A 17,572-nucleotide genomic window follows, 5' to 3' on the forward strand; every position below is an offset into this window, starting at 1 on the left:
TGGAGGACCTCAGAACAGTGGACACCAGGTGGGAGGAGGCTTCAGACATTGCAAGTGACAGATCTTTATGGAGACAGCTTGCCGCCCAATGCGCCGAACGGCGCGGGAGGACCTAAGTCTAAGTAAGTAAGTCATTTTAAACAGAATTCACCGCTTCTTGTCAATTATAATGTCTATATTTTGCATTCAGATTAGGCCTACCTTTATTTTCGGCTTGTTTAGTTTTTTTTCATTATAATGGCAATGTCAACGATTTCGAAGACTAAGGATGAGTGCCGTGTTTCACATGGCTACACGAACACAGTTGCGACCTGCATATTTTTCCGCATTTCACGCAGACAAAGCCGTTTCGTTACTAACTAGTTAATTGTTATACTGGAATGTAAACAAAGAATTTACTGCTTGGTCATGTGGTTTGAAGTCTGGGCTGTCGTTCGGTGGCATCAATGTTCCTGGGTTCAAACCATGCCCGCTGCCCTTCTCAGTCGTTCTGCGGGAGGTTTTCGCTAGGAAGTAATTCTCTTTATAATTTGAAGGAACATCCGACAACGAGGAAGCTTTTAAGGCTTCAGGAAAAAGCAAAATGGCGAGAAAGTTGTGATAAAGTGGATGCGTTACTCGATAAAAAAAAAAGAATCCTTATTTTGTTTCCGCTGCAAATTCTTCTGTACAAGGTCAAGTAAAACATCTTCGTTTAAAATTCAACGTTGGATTTAGTGAGTTGTGTAGGTTATCTCCGAAAACCATGAGACCATCAGAGCACGTGGATTGCTTGCTTGGAGGGAACTTGAAGTTCGTCTGACAGGAGGGAACAGTATTAACAGAATGGCTCCAGGTTAAAAAAAATTAAATGAAAAATAAATACGGAGAGACTAACTGTAGAAAATCTTGAAAATCATTTTCTCAAAGCAGAATCTGGCACTATATGGGCGTCGCCAACGCACGTTGAAGAAAAATTGGAAGGACAGAAATCAAGGCAATTTCTAGGAGTTAGTGAAATTACTATCCAAGCACGCTTCACTCCTTAGAAAACATTTGCTGCGAACCAGACCGAACAGATACAATAGCAATTAGTGAGTTTACACTCTGGTAAGCAAAGATTAAAAGATCAAAAATTACTTGCGATCAGCGATAACAAATTTACGACTCACTAATTTTGTAAGTTTGTCCATTGGGGGGGGGGGGATTTATTTCGATAAAATTACTTGATAATTTCGCCAGCAAAAAAGCCCGTGGGTAAGTATAGGTAGCAATTAAGCCGTAAAGGTAAATACAAATGTGAAGCTGAGACAATGAATGGTGTATACATATTAGTAATCATATTACATACATAAAGAATACTAAAGGCACCACTAGGGACCAACAATTGAATGAAAGAAACTATTGAATGAAATCTCAGCTTCTTATTTTTATTGACGTTTAGAATTGAAGCCACTCTCTATTTTCACTGCATTTGGTTGACTCCTATACTGTTGTTTTGTATTTTCAGCGGTTAACACTTTCCAAAATGTACCATGTGGCCTGGTATTAGGTATTGCTCAAAGGTGCATGAATTAAGTATTTATTTACCACTCATGATGCTGATGTAAGTAATAAGGGGATATCACGAACGTCCCTCATACGCAAACTTTACGTACCCGAGTCACCCACATTTGGTGTGATCGCAAGCTTCAGCCCATCCGCAGTGCAATGAATGAGCCTCGACCTGATACAACAGCCTTATGGATCACTATCTTCTGTGCCAGTATCTTTTTGTAAAACAGATTTATTTTTTTTTTTTTTTTTTGCGAATTAGAATACTTTACACATTCTCGAAAAAATAAATTTCGTTGTTTTATTATGTTGTTTTTTTAGGGTATCGCGGGGAGTTGCCGCACCGGGCGTCATGTACCCGCTGCTGTATTATGGTTTAAGAAAAAGAAAAACTAACGATAGTTTCTATTGGGAAATTTGGGAGGGTTGGAAAATTTGGAAATTGATTGGAAAGGGGTGAGGATGGCAAATTGTTTCGACAACACAGTCTTTTGTTCCCTACACTAAGTGATAGGCTTAGTGTAAACATGCACAGACACACACACAACTAGCCAAAACACATATACTCTGACATACCTGTATTAATAACTCCAACCTCCATATCTACCTCATTGAGAATGAATGGTCGAATTATGGACCAGAGGAATGCCAAGAGTAACTTGAGATAGATATATTTAATAAGTAATGTCAACAATCGCAAGCATGTCTGCCATGTTGTACTGTCTACGGTATTTTGTGTAGCCAGTGAAGATCTTTTACTATTGACTAGGTCATTACAGTCAAAACAACTCCACAAGGCCATTGAGGCTTAAAAATGTGCAAATGGTCATTTTAATCTGGCAAGGATACCGAGCTTTGGTTGGAATAAAGGTTATATATAAATGGCGGCATCTCTGGTATGTACACATTCAGACTGAAACAGTTTTAATTTTAGAAGTCGAAATTCTAGGTCACAACTAGGATTTAAACCCATCCGCTTGACAGGATCTCGGCCTCAACCGTCATCCAGGAGGAGGAAACAACAACTAAATGTTGGACTTTTATTTTGTATCATTCCCTGAACACAGTTTAAATCATTCCCTAGGCACAGTTTAAATCATTCCCTAGACACAGTTTAAATCATTCCCTAGGCACAGTTTAAATCATTCCCTAGGCACAATTTAAATCATTCCATAGGCACAGTTTAAATCATTCCCTAGACACAGTTTAAATCATTCCCTGAACACAGTTTAAATCATTCCCTAGACACAGTTTAAATCATTCCCTAAACACAGTTTAAATCATTCCCTAGACACAGTTTAAATCATTCCCTGAACACAGTTTAAATCATTCCCTAGACACAGTTTAAATCATTCCCTAAACACAGTTTAAATCATTCCCTAGGCACAATTTAAATCATTCCATAGGCACAGTTTAAATCATTCCCTAGACACAGTTTAAATCATTCCATAGGCACAGTTTAAATCATTCCCTAGACACAGTTTAAATCATTCCCTAGACACAGTTTAAATCATTCCCTAAACACAGTTTAAATCATTCCCTAGACACAGTTTAAATCATTCCCTGAACACAGTTTAAATCATTCCCTAGACACAGTTTAAATCATTCCCTAAACACAGTTTAAATCATTCCCTGAACACAGTTTAAATCATTCCCTAGACACAGTTTAAATCATTCCCTAAACACAGTTTAAATCATTCCCTGAACACAGTTTAAATCATTCCCTAGACACAGTTTAAATCATTCCCTAAACACAGTTTAAATCATTCCCTAGACACAGTTTAAATCATTCCCTGAACACAGTTTAAATCATTCCCTAGACACAGTTTAAATCATTCCCTAAACACAGTTTAAATCATTCCCTAGGCACAATTTAAATCATTCCATAGGCACAGTTTAAATCATTCCCTAGACACAGTTTAAATCATTCCATAGGCACAGTTTAAATCATTCCCTAGACACAGTTTAAATCATTCCCTAGACACAGTTTAAATCATTCCCTAAACACAGTTTAAATCATTCCCTAGACACAGTTTAAATCATTCCCTGAACACAGTTTAAATCATTCCCTAGACACAGTTTAAATCATTCCCTAAACACAGTTTAAATCATTCCCTAGGCACAATTTAAATCATTCCATAGGCACAGTTTAAATCATTCCCTAGACACAGTTTAAATCATTCCATAGGCACAGTTTAAATCATTCCCTAGACACAGTTTAAATCATTCCCTAGACACAGTTTAAATCATTCCCTAAACACAGTTTAAATCATTCCCTAAACACAGTTTAAATCATTCCCTAAACACAGTTTAAATCATTCCCTAGACACAGTTTAAATCATTCCCTGAACACAGTTTAAATCATTCCCTAGACACAGTTTAAATCATTCCATAGGCACAGTTTAAATCATTCCCTAGACACAGTTTAAATCATTCCCTAGACACAGTTTAAATCATTCCCTGAACACAGTTTAAATCATTCCCTAGACACAGTTTAAATCATTCCATAGACACAGTTTAAATCATTCCCTAGACACAGTTTAAATCATTCCCTAGACACAGTTTAAATCATTCCCTAGACACAGTTTAAATCATTCCCTAGACACAGTTTAAATCATTCCTTAGACACAGTTTAAATCCTTCAATCCAATCATCACTACAACAGACATCAAGTTCAGCAACTTTTAGCTTTTAACTTTTTCTCTCCGTAATTATTTTACACGTTTCGACGGGATTCTTTATTTTGCTCAGTAGTATTTCAGTAGGATTAAGCCTCAATAACTTTTTTTGTTTTTTATCAGAAAATGTTTTACTTGGTTTAGAATTAAAGGGGAATGCATGTTCTTTTTATATAAGACAAAGTCAAGTTTTATAAAATTAAACATTAATTTCATTTAATGAGTTCAAATCAACGATGGTATCGTCAAATAGGAGAAAAAAGAGTTTTAAAAACCTATGTATTTATATTTAGAATAATGAAACGCGGTCTCGGCTTTGTATCTAGTTTACATCAAAGCCTAGGCACTAAATCTAGTTGACATTTTGGGCTTTAGATTTAGTGTCTACCAAAGACTAAAGGACATTATTGAGTTAACAGAACTTACATTTTTCTCCTTGTTCGCCTGGGTAAGGTTTGCAATGCGTGACAAGAAATTGTCGAAGCTCAGCCATGACTCTAATCTACTTGTATTCAATACAGAGTTCAGACTATTGGTATTCGACTCTGCGTCTAAGTCGGTTTTACTTATTTGATTCTCGTCTCCAGTCGACATGTTATCTCGCAGTTGAGGTCCCAACAACGTGTGTTTGCCTCCAAAGAGTGTTGTGTTTTTCTGAGACGCAGCAGCCTCGGGTGTCTTCTCGGAACTCCGTAATCCTAAAAGCAAATCCATTGTAGGTTTTTCTTGGCTGACATTTGGTGATTGAGAGTTAGTTTCGTTGTTGTCCCAATGATTGACAAGGCTGTGAGTGGAAGAAGTCAATAGAAGACTTTGGATTCGATCTCTGGTCGCTTGAGTTGTGTTTCTACTTTCACTTTCTTTTGTCATTATCAGATGTAACAAAATGAGGACCAGTATCAGTCTTAATAAACTGATGACTCTTTTGCAAATCATTGTCTTTTGTTTTATTCAATCCTAGTCACGGAACTTTCACAAATGTAAAAAAAAAAGCGCAAAAAACGCTTTGCAATTTTAACATTAGTCCAAAGCGCAGTTACACTATGTTTGGCAGTCTACAGACACATTAGCAGTACTGCTAGATTAGCTGTCAAAACACTAATGATACTAATGTATAGTGACATTAGGATGAGTTCATTGTGTCTGACCTCATTATGTGATCTGTTATAAAACTAGAATCTAGGTCCTGTTGCATTAATAGAACTAAAGATTTGTTTCTCTCTGCCTAAACTTACTTCGAGCCAAGAAGAAACCTAGAAAAACTTATATTTACTGCGCATTCACTTCTACCAGAGGTTTTAATACTTGAGGCATGTCTTTATATTGTATTGAGTTAGTCTATGACAGTGATGCCCAAACTACGGCCCGCGGGCCAGATCCGGCCCGCGACGTGCTTCCAACCGGCCCGCCTAAACCTCGGCACAAAGTGAAGAAATTTTTTTAAAAGGTTGAAAAATGTATTTTTCTACGTTAGGACTTGCACTTTTTCTTGGATGGATTTCATTCTAATCTACGGCATTCTTAATTTATATTATTTTTTTTTTAATGAACACGACGTTTATTTTTTGGTGACAAGTGTTGACAGTTGTTTTAGATTCTTGAATAATTCCGCTGCTGTCTAGAGCTAGTCGTGTATATGTTGTGTGTAACACAGGGCATCAATTCTGCATCATTTTTTTGGTAAAGTTCTTTTGATATCAAAGTGAATGGTAGTACCATTTAATATAATATTTGAGCGTAAATGAAATGAGAGAGCCATAGGTACGAAATGAATGTAGAAACTTCCAGGAAAAAAGTGAAGACATCTTTGCTTTTGTTTAACATATGCCAACAAGATTCAGAAATGTTACTGTTTTTAAAACTTATAACAAAAAGTCATTTGCAAATCAAAACATAAAAAAAAAATATGGCGGCATTGTTGGTTTTAACCGCCAAGAAAAAGATCGCTAAGCTACGCCTAGTTGAATGAGTAAAGTGACTGACGAGAACAAAGAGACAAGAAATGAGTCCACGGTAAGGAGTTACAGAGCTGCTCAAAGTATGAGAAATGATGCGTAAAAAAGTGCTTTCTAGCAGTAGTGAAAGAATTAGTCCTGGGTAAAAAAAAAAAAAGCAGTTAACGCATTGCAAAACTAAATGACAGAGCAGCAGATTTTGAAATGTTTTCTATTGCCACTGAGGATTACTCCGATAGATCTGCAACTGAAATTGATTGACTTACAAATCCAGACATCCCTGTTTGAGAAAGTTAGAGTGATGCAGACAGTTCATTTCTTGGCCGTGTTGCCTGGTGAAACTTTTCAAATGTCCGAAATGAAGTGTTAAGGACGATCACAATGTTTACAAGCACTTCGTTGAGTAGACAAACCTTTCAGTAATAAAACGGATAAGACCAATCTTACGTAATCGCCCTACGTGTGTACGTTGGCCAAGTAGTGCTACAGGTTTCTAATAAAACTATTTAAAATGGACTTATTCTCTATTTCATTTTTTCATCTATTCGACGATGTGGCCCGCGACATGAGTGTCGGAAATGAAAATGGCCCGCCGGGCGAATAAGGTTGGGCATCACTGGTCTATGATAAAGTATACTTTTGGTATATAACAAAAAAAAAACATAAAAATTACTAAAAAAAAACAATTGTAATTGTATCAATAAGTTTTGGATCAGTCATGTAATTATATGTATTATTGACATAGACAGAATAAATCTGTGCGATTAGAAATATTTTTACCATTTGTTTTGCTTTGCTTTTAGATTTCTCAATGCGCTATGATCCTATCAGTTGTCTGAACCAGTTGTGAAAGGGGATGGAAGAAGGGGGTATCTTGGTGAATGTTTACATGATCGTTTTTAAATGCATAAAAAAATTTAATCAGATAGTCCGCAAGGGGACTAATTCAACTTATATCACCACATCTCTCAAGTACTATTTCTTTCTCTTGTTCAAGATACCAAACAAAGTAATTAATTGTCAATTGTTAATTGATTCTTGTGTTCTCAAGTAAAAAAAAATAATTGTGCAAAATTTCAGCTTAATCCGAGATTGGGTGTGGGAGAAATAACGTGTACAAACTTTTTACCATACAGGCAGACAGAGTGAATTGATATAAGCTTTAAAAAAAAACAACTTTTACCAAGGTAACGAAACCAAATAGAACAAGGTTCAAAGAAATTTCTACACATGGTTCACAAAGGTAAGCAATGAAAGTAAAAAGGCAGATTTCAATATTTTTATTAAGATTATTAGCCTAAAAGCTATGAAGAACAAACTATCAACAATCAACCTCCTGCGTCCATCTTTATTGTATTGTTTGCCTAGATTTTATTTGCGCCCCGAACAAGGAATAGCCACTATTAGTTTTCTGTGGTCTGTCTGTCCTTCCGTCCGTCCCGTTTAGACCGCAAAAACTAGAAATGATTTTGAAAATCCGATCTCATGATATTTTAAGAATTTCAAAGCTTTGATGTAAAGTCTATTTCTTTCTCTTTTCAAAAACTCTGATGTAAAGTCTACTTCTTTCTCATTTAAAAGCTCTGATGTAAAGTCTACTTCTTTCTCTTTTCAAAGCTCTGATGTAAAGTCTACTTCTTTCTCTTTTCAAAGCTCTGATGTAAAGTCTACTTCTTTCTCTTTTCAAAGCTCTGATGTAAAGTCTACTTCTTTCTCTTTTCAAAGCTCTGATGTAAAGTCTACTTCTTTCTCTTTTCAAAGCTCTGATGTAAAGTCTACTTCTTTCTCTTTTCAGAGCTCTGATGTAAAGTTTACTTCTTTCTCTTTTCAAGACGAAAACTTGAATTTTTTGAATGAACAATGCAAACAGTTCTCTTTTTTTTCCATTTAAAGCTACACCATTTTGCAATTATTCACATTATTAATAGTAAAAAAAAATAATTAATAAAAGCAGGGGAGAACTAACTGGAATTGGTTAGTTTTTTTTTTTACTAAAAGCTTTTTTTCCCCCTCTTTTAAATTATAGACGTTCCTTCTGACAATGGAACAAAAGATAAGAAACTAATTAGAGAAAATTTTAGCGGCCCCCGAAAGGGGAATAGACACTATTAGTTTTGTGTGGTCTATCTGTCCGACAGACCTTTGGTCCGTCCTTTTTTCAGTTTTTCATATTATCGCGAGAACTGCAGCGCCATATTACGAAATACTAAACTAATGGAATTTTTTTTTACGGAAATGTTTTCTTTTTCCTTGAAGCTTTCAATAAGAAATCGACCCTTCACAAAAAAAAAATATTATCATTATATGACATCAGTAAGGCCAGTTTCACATCTGACTATATCTGGCGCACCACACAAGATCTGTCAACCTTCGTTTTCCATTCTTCTCTGTCATTTGCCTTTGATAGAATTTCATTCTGATATTCTTTCTCAAAATATTGAAACCTGCCTTTTTATCTGCGTGGACCACTTCGGGCCGATTTTGAGTTTGTGTTTTCACCCAAACTGTCTTTGTAACCTTGTTCATTATGGCAAATATCTAGAGTTACTTTCGAGCCCAGTTGGGCCTTTAACTTTAAAGAAGGAGCAATGTGTATCTTTCTAATACACTTTAAGTAGTTGATATAGGTCTTCTAGATCTTGATCTAGTCATATAAATTATAATCATATTTCGCTCCTTTTTTTTCATGAAATAAATCTTTCTGAGTGTTCAAAATTGTAAAGAACAGAACGGTTGAACAAAACAAAAAGAAAAAATATATCATACTTCTATTTAAAAAGTATACTGTAGGATAGGTTATCACGTATCTGCATCACGTATTTTGGCACTTGCATGTACGGCATTGTCTAACCTTTGTACTGTGTTGTACTGATGTGTTGACAGGAAGTAATTAGTCATCTTTATAATTAGTTGAACTGACATGAGACGATCTGGTCCATCAGGGAACTGCGCTAAACTCAACGAGACTCTTCAATTCTGCGGTAACTCTCTGTTATAGCTGAATGTAGCTAATGTGCGACTCTTGCTGATACCTTATATATAAACTGGTATTGCTTTTAGGTATTGAAATAAATTTAAAGATGTCTCCTTCAACGCTATAACAAATAAAAAAAATGCAAGAGAAGGCAGATAAACTAAAGATTTTCCCTTCGGATACTGAGTTTGAAGCTAAAAAAAATAACTCTTCAATATAAAAAATGCAAATTACGCACTCAAAATGCTATAAGAGTTGCCAAAAGGGTTTTTTAGTTTAAACCCCCTTTCAGCGGGGTTTGATGCTAAAAAAATACCTCTTTAATATAAAAAAAGGAAATTACGCACTAAAATTATTTGAGCGTAGCCAAGCCAATTGGGGGTTTTGAGTTTAAACCCCAATCCTACATTTTTCTTTTTTTTTAAAGTTTAAAACCCCTCCAGATGGTTTTGAGTTAAAGAAAAAATTCTAAAGCAAACTTCAGTTAACAAACTCTATGACCGTAGTTAAATGGGGTTTTGAATTTAAAAAAAAAACAAACTCCAGAGATTTTTTAGTTTAAAATCTACAACAGATGATTTTGACGATAAAACTTCCCTTTTCGATATAAAATCTAAAGCAAACTACAGTCACCTAATTCAAAGAGCGTATTCAAGAGAGGTTACACATTTCTACCAGTGGCGGGGCTCCATTAATAAAGTGCATGTAATAGTCATCTGTCAAAATTGAAAAACACTAAATGTGGCTCAACAAAGATGGCTAAGATAGATTTTAGGAGTCAGTTATAGAGATCGGGTCTAAATCAAGGAAATACTCTTAGTAAGGTTGTGACAGAGCGTCGCATGAGGTTTGCGGGACATGTTCTCTGACAAAATGAATTACGCATACTAAGGGTTGCGATGACATCCTAGTACAACTTGGCGCCAGTAAGGCAGTAAGAATAGCATTTTAGGTTTTTGAAATAAAACATTTCAATGGCAGGAAAATTTACTGTAGATACCTCAGAATATTCATTTTGTTGGCTTTCAATACCAGAAATAGCCCCGCGCTGGGGAGCTCCAAGCGCTCCCCCAGACCCCATTGCTGTCAATGTCGGGGAGTCTACAATTTTTCCACTAACTCCAGGAAGAAACATTGTAGGGCATAATAAACATCTTTTGAAAGAATGAAGGGTCAGAATGTAATAAAGATCATACACACATACATACTATTAATTTTTTTTTCGCGGGGGTGGGTGGGTGGGCGGGGGGATTTAAATCCCCCCAACCACCCCCCCCCGAAAAAAATCCTGGCTACGCCCATGGTGGAAACACAACTGAAAGTCGAAAGTCGGACCCCGAAGTGGTCCACCCAGGCAGGTAGAGAGGCAGGTTTCAATATTATCAGAATGAAATTCTAACAAAGACAAATGACAGAGAAAAATGGAGAAAAAAGGTTAACAGATCTTGTGTGGTGCCCCAGCGGTCCAGCAGACCAAAGCATAGGTGAAAGAGAATGTGAAAAGTTAGATGTTAGCCTGGCCTAACTGATGTCTTATAATGAATATCTAATTGATCTAATTTTTTTGTAAAGGGACAATCTCTTATTCCTCAAGAAAAAAAAATTCGTTTGATTGCAAAAGTAAAATGTATGGTAGTTTTGCAGTTCACGCGATAATATAAAAAAAACAACAACTACTTATTGTTTTAAATTGTATCCAACTTATAAGCATACTGCATAGATTTTTTCTCTTTAAAAAACTATAAACATTTTTTGTGTGTAAATATAGTATTTAATTTAGTATAACAGAACTTGCATAACTGAACGATACAAATGTAAAAAAAAAAAATAAAAAATTAAACTCTACAACCGTTTGGTAAATGTGTTATAAATATGGTAAATACCAATCTCCTGTATTATAGAGATAGACTTCTTACTATTAATAGTGAATAGGTGTAAAAGAGTTTGTTTTTATGAAACAAAACTGCTTGCATAATGATTTAAGAAAATAGATTTTTTGCTTTCAGAAAAGAAAAAAGTAGCCTTTGCGTCAGAACTTTGATTGGTCTAAAATATTATGATATCGGATTTTCACTATCTTTTCTTGTTTACGATATCTAAATGGGACGTACAGTCAGGCCACACAAAAGTAATAGCGTCTTTCCCCTTTTGGGGGCCTCTAAAAATTAAAGACCTCCCCTTCCCGTAATTTAGACTACATCAGTATAGTATTACAGTTCAATATTAATACTCAACACTATCATCAGAGTTATAGCTTCCGGGTCACGCCCCACTTCCTGTCTGGAAGTTTGTTTTTGTTGATTAAATTTTGCTTATTGTTGAATTAATAAACAATACACGACTATATACATTCATATCAACATTACTTAGGTCTATTTAAGTATGAAATATTTATTTACAGAATCTATAGATCTAATTTGAACTATTGTGTGAGCATATTTTTGTAGCACTTAAACTAAGACTAAGTCCATAACTAGATCTAAGGCACTCTAAGTCTAAGGACTAAGTCTAAGTAAGTTACTTTTTTAGTTTTAAAGAGTTAGACTGTATGTACTCCCTGTAGGTAGGGAGTTCAGTGATAAAATAGTTATTTACTTATATGCAATGAAACCACTATAGCTAGATGGATAATTTTGAGATATAAATGACACAAAAAGAATTTTGAAAATCGGATAATTAGTTCAAAAGTTATAAATTTTTTAGTTAATTATTTTGACCTCTTCTTTGCCTTTGTATTTTACTTATTTGTTTGTCCCACTTTTGGTTGTCTTGTCTTACATTGTCACTTTGAATTATTTTTTTAATCTATATAGATCTAATTATTATTTAGCTTTTAAATATATATTTTAAGATACATAAAAATTAATATTCCTGTGATTTTTTAATGTTATTTAACTTTTAATTAACATTATGAAATAATATTTTAAGTGAGAAAATACGTTCAGCTGACATGGCATTCATTCATTTGACCCATTTATACAGCCGGTAAGCACAAGGTGATTGGCTGGGCCCAGTCACGTGACCTACTTTTGACATCGCGAATGACGCGTAGGGAAAAAAAAAGAGGGCTGCGCGAGTGATTTGATTGGACCAAAATAAAAAATTACTTTCAATCAAAAGCAGCTGGAATTGTCAATACTTACAAAAAAACTAATTACACACATAGAATCGGCAAGTGATGAGCTTTAAAACGATGTTTGAAATTTTCTTAAGGGTCAACAGAATACGAAGATATTAAAAAGAGAAAACTTCAACCTGCAACAGTTAAGCTATCTTAATATTTCAAACAGTAATGGAAACGTCATCCATTTCTGCGTACAACGGTGTATCACATGACTATATACAACTTATATTTACAAGAGGGATACCCTAACCTCGTTTCGCGGCGAAGTGGGACAAAAAAAATACGGACGATTTTTCAGGCGGACTGAACGGCCTACTGTAGGTAGTCACTGTTGTGTTACTGTAACTGTTATTGTTAGAGTAACTTTAAACTTAGAGTAGAGTAGACTAAACTAAGAGTAGAGACTCTTCTCAGTAAGATTTAGATCTAGAATTTAGACAACTTAGAATAAGAATATTAGTACTAGTTACGACTAGTATATATTAAAGACTAATTTTAGATCTAGATGTCTTAGTACTCTTAGTGAGTTAGTTTATAGACTCTATAAAACTCTTTAACTCTAGTAATATACTATTATTAATTAACTAATATTAGTATTATACTCTTTATTGTTTACTCTAATAATGTATTGTTATGACTTTGCCATGCGCACCCCCATCCAAGATAGTGCAGAAAGAAGGTGCGCACTATCAGTGACCAGACAAGTCGGATGTTGACATAAGAGACTAACGATTTCCGCCCAAGTAGAGAGCCAATATGGAGATGCTGTGCTCAAGGCAGATGTCCTTTGTGTTTGTCATGTCTCCGTGTAAATAAACGTCAATGTCCTCGTTGAGTTGCCTCACTTCAGTTATTACAATTGGTGTCAGAAGTGGGATTATAGGCAACTCAACGAGAGGAGGTAGGATTTACAATGGTAGCTTTGAAACGATTAGACCAACTCTCAGTTAGAGAGCTTAGGAAGGAACTTCGTAACCGATATGAGATAATTGGTGGTACCAAGGAAGTGCTTACAGCTCGTCTCCGGCAAGCACAAACAGTGGTGATGGAGACGCTGGGAATTGGAGCGCCGTCTGTGTTGTGGGCAAGTCTTGTGGTTGTGACTTTCAAGACGAGAAACGTGACAACGATTGCTGTGATGATCTCAACGAGATGTACCGAATCGAACGGAAAATGACAAATGAAGAAACTGAAGACTGTTACGTGCCTGAAGCGTTTGTTCCTGTTGTACCTGTTACCAGTACCTTAACTGAAGTCTGTTATGTGCCTGAAGCGTTTGTTCCTGTTGTACCTGTTACCAGTACCTTAACTGAAGTCTGTTATGTGCCTGAAGCGTTTGTTCCTGTTGTACCTGTTACCAGTACCTCAATGAGCCGGACAGATGAAGACAACGTTGGGTCTGCGTCTAAGCCTGTTGCTGTGGACTTTAAAGACCTCTGCCTATCTGTCGGTGCTCACGAGGGAAATTCGAAGCTTGACAACTGCATTCAGAGGTTTAGCATGAACTGTACGTGCGGCGCATCACACATAGAATTTAGATGCCAAGAAAACCACCAACAGGGCATATGTACTTCTACCATCATCATCGACATTGGCATAGATGAATGTCAATCAAACCACTCTAAATCTGAGCTGTCAAGAGGAAGACATTTTCCACTTGAACCTGAAGAGACCTATCTTCTGGACGTAAGACTGTTGTCTGAGGATGACTGCGGTGCATTGGACTTTGCTTGCAACGTGGCTGCAAGCGAACCTGCAGCTCCCTTGAGAGGCGTCTGTCAGGAAGGTCTGCTGAGACAGCGTGTCCGATCAACGGCTGTGCTGAAGAAAACAGTGCTCGACCCTATCTCTTTGTGTGGCAAACGGCCATGTCATTATCGCAACAACAGCCTGGTCAACTGGAGAAAGAGAAAGCGGCACTGGAGGAAAACAATGCGGATGGCCTCGTGGGGAACACGCTCCCTGCCGCCTGTGGCTCCCACTGATCGACCTCCACCTGAACTGTCAAACCTCAGCTGCAGTGTTTCTTTTCGGGACGAAAAGTGCTAAGACGGGGGCAATGTTATGACTTTGCCATGCGCACCGCCATCCAAGGTAGTGCAGAAAGAAGGTGCGCACTATCAGTGACCAGACAAGTCGGATGTTGACATAAGAGACTAACGATTTCCGCCCAAGTAGAGAGCCAATATGGAGATGCTGTACTCAAGGCAGACGTTACTATGTGTTTGTGATGTCCTCGTGTAAATAAACATCTATGTCTCGTTGAGTTGCCTCACTTAAGTTATTACAGTATTGTATTAGTGTATTAGTTACTATTAGTGTATAGCCACTATAGCTGTGTGAAGTGTGTGGTATACCATATAGCACTGTGAGTGTAAGTGTATTGTAGTATTCATACTCGTCATAGTATAACTTTATAGGTATAGTTAATGTAATTCACTAATAATAATTAATTACTCATAGGCTATATATAAGTATATAAACAATAAAATATAGATCAATAGGGCAGTAGATGAGACTGATAATCATTATAATGAGTAGATCATATTTACAATAGTCCCCGACAATAGATTTATAGATGATAGACTACATCACTAACTAATAGTAATACTAATCTAGATTTCTAGAATATTCTAGATCTAATGTCTGTTGCATTTTATGTCTCTAGAGACAATCAACTAATATCCATCTAATAATCTAATATCTTCTATATCATATTCTATATTATATATATATCTATATCTGTGTGTATGATAATCTTCAAATGCAAAACAAAACCTGGTACTCAGATACTATACTCAGAAAGACACTTGAATTTCATAAAAAAGGCATATTCCTTGTTCCATATGCTAGGACAAATGAGTACAAATGCTCCTTCTTTCCTTGTGTTATTAGAACATGGAATGGGTTGCCTGATTCAGCTAGGAAAACCATTAACTTGGTAATTGGTAAAGTAAAAAAGTAATTGATTAACATGTATGACCAGATTGACCTTGGAACACATTTTTATAACATAATCATCTTCTTTTTTGAAGTAACATCTTTATTTTATAAGATAAGATATAGATCTAGATTTCTTAATATATAAGACTATAGACCCTAAATTTAATCTATCTAGATCTAGAATATAAATATATAAAAATAATAGTTAAGTATTATTATAGTACTTGCATTAACTTTTAGATTACTAGATTGACTAGCTCTAGTTAACAAGACTAGTACCCTTATTAATTACCCGATTGTCCTGATACTACTTTTTAAAACTAGATCTACTGAGTAGTAGACCTAGAATCTAGAACTTAGGTCTTTAAGTGATAGACTAGATAGATAGATCTAGTAGTGAAAAGTACTATTACTAGTCTATACTATACTATTTATGATAAAGTATAGATTCTAGATCTAGTAATTCTAATAGATAAGATTAATGATGATAATCTTAAATTTAAATCTCTTTCTCAATCTAGACTCTTGAGATCTGTATTATTCTATAGTAGTCTATATCTAAAGAATCTAATATAGACTATATATATATATATATATGATCTTCATCTTCAATCTTGATTTATGGACAATTTATTCTAGTGACTCTACTACAAGTCTCTAGAATAGTCATAGTCTAAGATCTAGATTAGATTGATTAGATCTAAATTTATTCTTTAAAGATAGTCTATATTGAAAGAATGATACCTTCTCCACTTATCACACTCTCTCATATAGGCATTGATAGATCTAAAATTTTCTAACTTTTACTTCATCCAGGGATTCCAAAATCAAACAAAAAATGGTGCTAATTCAAAACAAATTCAAAATTTCTAATCTAGAACTAGAATTAGATCTATAGCAGGGATCAGATCACCTATCCTTGGATGTCAAACTAAATCTCAGTCATGAAGTCCCTTTTCTGTCGCTTATACATTTAATAAAAGAGATTTGAGTCAATTCGACCAATAATTATAGAACTAATTATTAATCATGAAATTCGAAAGTATTTTTTTTTACACACCTTCTGGACAACATATAATATATAATACATCTGTTAGATCCTTCTTTTTTTTAAAGAGAATTTGAAAAAAAAAATTTTGGTTACTTTCTTTTCAGAGATAAAGATGTGAGAAATAATAGCAACACAATCTGTGATAATCCACATTGCCCTGTCACCTGTGTAGACTCTTTTTCAAAACTTGATGACAGCTCAAAGACAACCTCAGCCATGGGTAATCAGCTTACTGGAGAGGCCCCTGCCATCATTTATCCAGTTGAACATTACCTAACTGATATACCACATTATGAGTTTGATTGCAGGTATGGTTTGCTCAATGCAGTGGTTAATCTTAAATCCTGATAATTAAAAGTATACCAGAAAGATGGCTCCTAGTGAAGGAATTTTTATTTAACATGTTTTATTAAAAGCTGTATTGGTACAGCTTATTATGTTAAATATTTAAATCAAGCAGCTAAAAGTTATATCTTTTATAATACTTTCAAGAGAGTTTGGTATTGTTATAATTTTTCTTAATATGTTTTATTAAAAGCCATACTAGTAGCTTATAGATATTTAAATCAAGTAGCTACTATACTTTCATAAGAGTTTGGTATTATTATTATTTCCCTTTCCAATTCTGTCTTTCCCTCTCAAAAAGCAGGAGTTTAATTTGAGCTATTCCCTTTAGCTAATTCTCTCTTTCATTTTAGTCCATAGTTATATTATTCCTCTAGCTAAGTGTGCTTATCAATCACAATTTCATTTTTATTTTCTAGCCTGGGAAGTACCCGTTTCTTCAAAGTTGTTAGAGCCAGGTGCAAGGAAGGCTTGGTTGTAGTAAGAATTTTTGTGATTCAAGGGTCCTCAGTTCCATTGCCATTAAAAGAATATCAAGATCGATTGGATGGTATAGTTTGTATTTATTGCTCTTTATCCACTTCACTTTTTTTTTTAAAGCAAATACAAGTTTTCTTGGCCACTTTTAAATTGTGAATGTCAATGGTCTACACTTACAACTTTTGTTTATTTTGTAGTCATAAGTATTTAGTACATTTAATTTTTTTTTGTCGGTGAATGGGGCCACAGTGTGATTGTCAGTTACATGCATTTGTCTTATTTCAGTTTTTTATTATTGGGTTAAGTTTAATTAATAAATTATTTTATAGTCGAGTAAATGGTGCTCTTAATCTAAGTGTTTGTTTCCAAGTTTCAACAACATTCAGTCAATCTCACTGTTTGTATCTTATTGCCCATTTGCAAATTCATAGAAGTGCTCCTTCTTCGCTAGGGCCATTAGAGAATGGAATGGGTTGTCTGAATCAGCCA

At 35.2% G+C, this 17,572-nt stretch overlaps 2 protein-coding genes across 3 annotated transcripts in view; one reads left to right on the forward strand and one right to left on the reverse strand.

Moving 5' to 3' along the window:
- The window catches only part of LOC106077345 (O-acyltransferase like protein-like), a 44,506-nt gene extending 39,147 nt beyond the window's left edge, over positions 1-5,359 (reverse strand). Inside the window, exon 1 of the mRNA XM_056007900.1 lies at positions 4,638-5,359. Within this exon, the coding sequence (XP_055863875.1) occupies positions 4,638-5,147 (510 nt within the window). The 5' untranslated portion in view covers positions 5,148-5,359. The remainder of the gene's footprint in view (positions 1-4,637) is intronic.
- A 6,044-nt stretch (positions 5,360-11,403) lies between these two features.
- LOC106065886 (phosphoinositide 3-kinase regulatory subunit 4-like) overlaps positions 11,404-17,572 on the forward strand; it is a 31,028-nt gene continuing 24,859 nt past the window's right edge. Inside the window, exons 1-3 of one of the 2 annotated variants that reach the window (XM_056007921.1) lie at positions 11,404-11,520; positions 16,363-16,566; positions 17,023-17,153. In XM_056007921.1, the coding sequence (XP_055863896.1) occupies positions 16,475-16,566; positions 17,023-17,153 (223 nt within the window). In that variant the 5' untranslated portion in view covers positions 11,404-11,520; positions 16,363-16,474. Of the gene's footprint in view, positions 11,570-16,362; positions 16,567-17,022; positions 17,154-17,572 lie in introns of both variants that reach the window. The other variant, XM_056007920.1, reaches the window with a different exon arrangement.

Source organism: Biomphalaria glabrata, chromosome 13 (assembly GCF_947242115.1).
Source record: "Biomphalaria glabrata chromosome 13, xgBioGlab47.1, whole genome shotgun sequence".
In the NCBI taxonomy this organism is placed as follows: domain Eukaryota; kingdom Metazoa; phylum Mollusca; class Gastropoda; family Planorbidae; genus Biomphalaria; species Biomphalaria glabrata.